This window comes from Buceros rhinoceros, unplaced genomic scaffold, assembly GCF_000710305.1.
Source record: "Buceros rhinoceros silvestris isolate BGI_N320 unplaced genomic scaffold, ASM71030v1 scaffold5903, whole genome shotgun sequence".
Lineage (NCBI taxonomy): Eukaryota > Metazoa > Chordata > Aves > Bucerotiformes > Bucerotidae > Buceros > Buceros rhinoceros.
In genome coordinates this window covers 22,923-30,534 of record NW_010401695.1, presented here as the reverse complement: position 1 = coordinate 30,534, position 7,612 = coordinate 22,923, and the positions used below count along the sequence as shown (strand labels likewise).

The 7,612-nt window shown below is 40.3% G+C and overlaps 1 protein-coding gene across 1 annotated transcript in view; it reads left to right on the top strand.

Annotated features, from left to right (window-relative positions):
* LOC104490110 (ubiquitin-associated protein 2-like) overlaps positions 1 to 7,612 on the top strand; it is a gene marked incomplete at both ends in the record, with an annotated part of 40,445 nt that overhangs the window by 10,718 nt on the left and 22,115 nt on the right. Inside the window, 2 exons of the mRNA XM_010132356.1 lie at positions 3,715 to 3,769; positions 4,987 to 5,090. Of these exons, the coding sequence (XP_010130658.1) occupies positions 3,715 to 3,769; positions 4,987 to 5,090 (159 nt within the window). The remainder of the gene's footprint in view (positions 1 to 3,714; positions 3,770 to 4,986; positions 5,091 to 7,612) is intronic.

Sequence of the window (7,612 nt, the reverse complement as noted above, 5' to 3'; positions counted from 1 at the left end):
GCAGGAATGTTGATCAGAATTGGCTTTAAACGTAGTTCCCCAGTCCTGGTTTCCTGGAACAGAAATGAGTAAGCGATGCTGCCTCAATACTTTAGGCTGTTTGTAGATTCAAGTGTAAAGGAATGTGAACAAATGTTATGAGGGTTTATGTGAGGCAGGGCAGTAATTTTGTTCTTTGGCTGATGTTTGTCATTTGCTTTCATGCTGCACATGCTGGTTGATTGTAAGAAAATCTATTCCTTTAGACTCACTAGAAGGTTTAATGAGCTACTTTTAGTGGGTAGATAAAAAAGTTGATAGAAGAATGGCTGATTGTGAATTACCAAAGGAAAAAAAGTATTGTAAATTGTTGCAAAAAAAAAAAATATTCGTCATCTACACCATATATACACAACTTTTAAGAGTAGTGTTAAAGCTGTACTTTTTATGTTACAAGTATCAACTGACATTACTGATGGGAAGAGTTGGTCTTCTCTGTCTCCTGGTGCATTTGAACTGTATCAGAGCATTGATCGAAGTTTAAAACTAACTAAACCAAAAAAGACAAAAAAGAGTGGAAGCAGCATGGTAGTTGAGGACAAAAAGTATTTTTGGTGACTTATCCTGGTGTAAAGCTGACTAGTTTTTTGGCATTTAGCAAGCAGGCAACTGGTTCAGAGAGCTGATCCAAAAGTGAACTAATATTTTTGTTTTCTGATAGAGGTTTTGTGCTCACTCACTGGTGCATGCAGAATGGTCAGTGCAGTAAAGAAAGCAGAGCTTCTGATCAGAGATGAGGAAGACTTGGCTATAGTAATTCTGATTTAGATGGGTTTCAGCTACTGTGGGATCGCATGCTTAGAATTTGGGTCCCAGTTCTGAACTGCAGTGTGAAGTCCTGTTTGCTCACTGTCCTTTTAGTCACTGTTAAAAAGCATCAAAAGTTTACAAATACCTGATGGGCATTCATAGTTTCTTCATGACTAACTTCTCTGTGTTAGAATACCATGCCTTCTAGTTGTCTTAAGGCTGTATTTTAATTTTGGCAGCTGAGAGAAATAACTTTCTTAGCATGAGAATTTAAGAGTTATGTTAGCGATCTGGTTGTGTGTGAGAGAGTATCAGTCGTTCCCACTGTCATCTTGTGTTAAAGACCATGATGTGTGAGATTCTGTGTCCAAGTTAGGGTGGTTTTTCAGTGGTGAGTACTCTCTGTCCCATACTTTGAATTAGTTCTTCGTAAGTGTATTTTCTAGCTTTGAATTTAGTGCATTCAGTAAACTTGTTGGTTTGGTATTTCTCTTTTGTCTCCATTAGAATGGTTTTTGATGTGTTTATTGATTAGAGTTAATTTCAGTTGTGACAACGTAGACGCAGCTTTATGAAGTTAAGAGAATCCACTTGAAATTCTACTTCAGGGCTAGCTTTAAAAGTGATCTGGGTATAAAAAAGGTATAAAAGGGTGTTGAAAAAAACCCCCTTGCTGGCTAGTTGTCTAAGACTGCGCGTGGAACTTCAGGAACAGTATGATTTCTTTCTCGCAATTTCTACAGTTGGTGGAGGCGCTAATTGCTGTTTTTCTCCAGTAGTTTATCGTGCCCGTGGTGGTATGGCATCTTCCATATGCCTCGCTGGCTGAAACTTCATCTTCTGTGTAATATGCTAAAGTCATTTTTTTCAGGCATTTGCCCTTGGGAGGCTGGGGAGACTTAACTCCTCTTCTAAAACCTCTTTGTTCTTTCATGGTAGAAGTTCCAGCTAATCTCTGTGTACCTACTGTCTGCTTTACTCAAAAATATTTCTGCTTGAATGTTTCTGTGATTTGCAACTTTTACTCGGTCTTGTAGGAAGTAAATTTATTACAGAGATGGTCCTTTCAGTGTCCCCAAACAAGATGTTTAGTGGTTCTACTCTTAAAATTATTTACTGGGCAGAAAGCTAATTTGGAGTACAGTGACATCTGTGCACCTGAGAGCTGTGACCTCGTCATGTCACAGATCAGCTTCCAGGAGAGATTTTAGGTGGAGGAAGCAGTAGACTAGGTAGAGCAAGGAGATTCAGAGGCTGAGTTACAATCAGCTGGTGCAGCAGGGTCTGGGGCACTGTTGTTTATGGCAGAGCAAAGAGCACAGCTTCGCACAAGGGCTTCCTGCAGAGGCGTGGTGATTACTGGTTTGCAGCTGTCGTTAACCTCTTTCCTAACCTCTGTCTGTCCTCTCTCCAACCAATCCTGAAAAGAGAGCAAAGAGGAGAAAATGTAGGGATAGCAGGCCTGGCGTAGCGTCAGATTTCTGTTCTTGGGAGTTCTTGTCCCACCAAAATACTGTGTGTTGCCGGACAGGAATCGTTCCTCCACAGTTTTCCATGGTTCCTCTGTAGCTAGCAGTTGTCATCTTGTATAGGATGTAGGTAAACTGTTTCATCAAAATGTGAGTAAAGCTGTCCTGCTATTTTGATGCTTCTAAGAAGTCCTTCAAAATGTAGGCAATAGTCATTTTAGAGATCCAGAAATGTCTTTTAACCCTTGGACAGTGAACCTAGGGCAAGGGCAAGAACAACGTGAGGGGAGGAAAAGAAAAGTCATTAAAATAGGAACTTCTAAACTAGTTTTGCCATGTCCTGAAGCTACTGCTCTTACTCAGTTCAGGTGGTTCCCTGAAAAGAAGGGGTAATTTTGATCCAAATTCAAACAACCTGTCATGGGTAATTCTGATGTTTGGACAACCAGTGTATTGGTGACTTAGGATTATAACTTTTGTGCTCTGGTAAACTTGTAGCTGCTTGGTGACTTATAATTACCACAGAATTTTGTCATTACAGTAAACATGACCGATCTCATTCTGCAGCTCTTGACCTCCTCCTGTTCTTGTAATACAAAATAATATTCATAGTCTTCCTCAAAACACCCAACAAACTAGAAAAGTCTCAGATATTGCGGTCCTAGAAAAGCAGGAGGGGGGAAATCTATGTAGAAATATGCTGCATGTAAGAAGTTTCCAACTGTTTCCAACAGTTTACACAGCCTGGGCTTTATGGATGGTTAAGTAAAACAAAAATTTTCATGCCTTGTTGGCACTATGGAACATGCAAAAATAAAGCCATTCGCTGTATCAAGAAGCTTGTAAACTGAGGCTGGTAACTAAAATTGGAGGCATCAAGTATTTGTTTTTGTGAAAATAGATATGAATATTCTTGCGGGTGATAAAAGGGAAGCTGAGTAATTTGAAGTGAATAATCATGTCAGTAAATATCATTAAGGGGAAGCAGAAGGAATGTGTGGTCCCAGATTGTCAAAAGCACAGCAGGGTAGGGGTGGACAGACAAGGAGTGACAGGATTTCTTGAGAGATCAGGGTGCACAGGGAGACTGTGATTCTAGAACATCTTAGGCAAGAGTGAGGAAGTAGACGAAATGTGGAACGATGTCAATGATCTGGCAATAGCAGTCTCGTGTGAAATGGGTCTTTTAGGTGAGTCCTCTTCTTCGCATCTGGAGCCACTTCAAATGAAGTAGATACAGAAAAGATAGCAAAGAATTCCAAGTCCCTCTGAAATGCATAGCGTTAGATGAACTGTGGCTTACTTGTGTTTGTTAGAGAAATGAATTCTCCTCTGAGGGAATTTGGGAGGTACATGATATTTAACTACAGTAGTTTTCTTCTTCAACCGTAGTATTTTCTAATGTGACAGAGGCAGCCCCTCTGCTGTTGCTGTTAAATGGTGTTTTCTCTCCTAGGGTTTGGACGTGGCAGAGGGAGAGGAACGGGGAGGTTTTCAGCCCAAGGCATGGGGTAAGAAACATGCAGAGCACAGATTTTGGCAAGGATCAAACTCTGTGGCAATATTAATTGACAAAATTGCCACTGTATGTGTTAATATTGCTGTATGTTTGATAAACAAATATGGGTGCAAAAATTCCCAAGGCAATCCAGAAAAAATAGATTATTTTTGTCTTAAACCAGTATTTCTAACTAGACACACCTATGGAAACCTAATGTTTGTTCACTCAATGTTAATATCTCAGACTCGGAGAACCTATTTGTACCTATCAGTAGCAGCCACATAGTGCCTTGGAGGCTGAAAGATCTGTGTGGTGTGTATAGTCCTAGGTCAATTTAAACATAGATTTGTTTCAGTGTAATGTAGAATGTGCAAGGTCTGCATGAAATCAGAAAGCCTAGCGATTATAAACTTTCTCCTCTTCTTGAGGTTTCATGCCTCAAGTGTTTGGACATATGTGAACCCTGAAACAGAATCAAAAGAAGTTACTCAGCAGCTCTAAAGTTTGTTCTCAGTTTTGTTGGAATAACTTGCTTCATAGACATGTAGCGTCCACTGCTTTCACTCGGTGTTTGCCTTTGATGACATTTCATGTAATATCAGTGATGTCAGGATGAACAGAAGGCTCATTCTACTTCTCTAATAATCCTTCTTGTTCATACTTGTAAGTGATAAACTGAAAAGAGGTTTTTCTCCAGTAATCCTTTTTCACCTCTTACCTGCATCTGTCTGTGTTTTGGCATTGGTGTCAGCAGTACGTTCTGAAATAACGTTACTGATGGTCCGACTCCTGTCCTGCACAGGTCTGGTGCTCTGAAAGGACATGATACTGGTTTCTCATCAGTCAGCCACCTGCTGAGAAACTGTCAGCTGAGAGGGTCTTACCCTTGTACACCTAAACTATGGGGCTTAACCTTGTACACCTGCTCTATAAGTGTGGGAGGAGTAGGTATGCTGTTAATTGCTTTTTCAGGAATTTTTATTTTGGTTCAGTTCCTTTTTTTCCAGTCTCCTCACTTTTTTCTTGTCTTACTTCTTTTCTCTTTTCTCCCTTTTTTATCTGTGTCTGCTTATAGAGGAAAAATTTCATTTGAAACCAAAACTATCTAGATAAATTATGTGGAAATCGAAATGTTGAATCTAATACAACTTCAGCTAAAAATTATGACACTTGTGTTCATTGAATGACCCATGTATTCTTTCCATTTTTTAACTTTTAAAACTCTAGGACATTTAACCCTGCAGACTATACGGAGTCTTCAGCCACTGATGGCTTTGGGACAAAATCAGAGATTTGGGAGACTGGTCAGAGTGATGCAGATGATGGAACTGGTAAGATGCTTCAAGAAGTGGAAGGATTGGAATGAAGACCTATAGCAAATTGTCTGTTAGTGTTCAGTTAACTTCTGAAAATGTGAATACTTCTCACATGACACAGATATTAATTAATTTTTATAGATTAACTGCTACTAATGTGCAGAGCACACGATGTGGCCTGAGTGACAGTCTGGTTAGAATGAAGGAAAGGCAGTTTGCAATTTTTTTTGTTTTAGTAATAACACTCCACTGAGAGTCAAAGGGATTTGAGGAGTTACTGGAAGAACTTTTAATGTGAAGAACTCTAGATATCTTAAGTACTGCTTAAGAGCTCACCTAATGTAGTTAAGGATTGTAAGTCCTAGTAAAAGTGATTGGTACACAGGTGTTGGGCAATAGGTATGAATATCTAAGTAGAAGAAGAAAAAGAAAAGAAAAACTGTTTACAAACATGAGCCCACTCAGTTACACTGGGATGGCTTTTAATGCCCCACCTCTGCAATGCAGGAGTGTAAAAAAAATGTGAGTCCCCTGGATGGAGGCGAGTTCCAAGATCTGACACCTTTGCAGAGAAGAGTTATTAACTAAAGCACGAGTAAGCCCTTGAATGGAAGCCAAAAGAGCAGTCTGCCTGTCTGAAGATAGAGGCAGCTGTGTGTTTCTCTATGAAGTTTCAAGTGTGAAGGGCTAAAGGCGAGAGACAGACATAGTTTGGAAAGGAACCACTTTCTAGAGGTCTCGTGATTCAGGAATGAAGAACGTGACCTGCTTGTCTGTGATTGGGAAAACAAGATACCTTGTTGCTTCCCATATTCTGTGACAGGAGATGACAAAGGAAGTAGTGTCAGGATGAAGAAATTCATGTACGTTACTGTCAATGCTTGGAAGCCACTAAGTGGTAGAAGAGATTTCTTTTTTTTTTAACCCTAGAAAAGGGTAACTCTTGTAATCTCTTCACTGCTGAAACCTACCAGACAATTTTTCATTGACCCCTGTGTCAAGTGTGGAAGGAAAAGACTGATACTGGAGGCTAGGATGTGCTTCTTTGAGAGGAGGTCTGCTGCGAGCCACTTGAGATGCAGCTTTTTAAACTTGATACAAGCCATTTTCCTCTTAACCAGAGCAGACAGTAACAGGCTTAGAGTTTAGGAGGGCTTATTAGGCAGCTGTCTTGTCACTCTGAGTGCCCTCCAGTCCAGTCTGGGAGAGTGGCCCTGGGTATCTTAATGGTTACTGAAAGGGAGCTCTTTTGCCAAGTAGGGTGTCATTCTAAAGAATTACTTTTGAAATGACTTGGTGCTAAAGTGCAAACAGAAACTCACTTTTAACTTCACTCATGTTAGTTTTTCAAATAGGTTTGTTGGATAATGACTTAGAAGCACACCTAATGACTTTAAAATTCCACTAAGAATACTGATACTGTTTGCTATGTGGTAATAGAGGGCAGGGTATGTTGTCACAAATATTGCGGAACCAATAAGGTTAAATAACTAAAGAAAGAAGACATAGAAGAAAGGCATGAGGAGACTGGACTAGAGGTGGAAAACTCATTGGTTGTTTTTTAATGAATGCCACTGTAAGGCTGTGGCTCATGAATGGCTTTGACTTGTTCTGCACTTTTCAAGTGAGTGGGAACGTTTTGTGTCCCTCCCTGCTAACTCTGGGCAACCTCCATGTATCTCCCCCATGACAACGTGTTTCTTCTTGTAGCCATCCCCTCAGCCTTCAGTGATGGAAGAATTCAGCGTAGGAATGAGAGTAGCTTGGTGTGGGTAAACTGATCCCTGTTAGAGTACAAATGTGTCTACACAAGGGGTTTGCTTCTGAGCAAACAGATTCATGGAAATTCAAAGTGTACTAGTGGAAGTGTGGAACTTTCTTTGCATGCCAGCTGCATTTTCGCTGTTAGGCTGTGTGCATGTCACCGAGAACTGCACTGAACTTCAGTAATGTGGCCTAAGGCGTGTATGGAAAGTTGGGGAGCATGGTATGGAGAAGAAGGTGTGAGAAGGCATTTGGGAAGTTTCTGTGGCCTCATCAGATTAATGGTTCTTAGAGGTATGTATGAGTAAGTGTCAGATGCAAAATCATTTGGTTGGTGGAAATTTAAAGTTAACTAGTTAAGTGTGTGTTCTTTTTGGGTGCTAAGTACCCTTTTGCTGTTAATTTCAGTGCCAATGGAAAAGGCACCACAAAAATACCTCTCTACAGGGAGAGTGTTTTATTTTAAAATGTTTCTTCTTTAGACAAGCCATAGGAATGTCTGAAGTAAGTCCTTGAGCCAAAAAGAAGAGATCTCTTTAAAAGGAGTAGGCTTTGCAATTGAATCATTTGGTTTTGTCCAAGTGGGAAGCACTTTTGATCTTGTGATGGAAAGCATCTTGAGGGTAATTAGAGAGGCTGCAGCTCGGTTAGTAGTTTTAAAGCAGAAAAAACAGTGCTGGAAAGGAAGATGGATCCAGTGGTAGAAGTGGCAGATAAGGTATGGGGCTGGAAGCAGGTAGTAAAAGTTGAGCTGGTGATTGGGCTTGTTAATC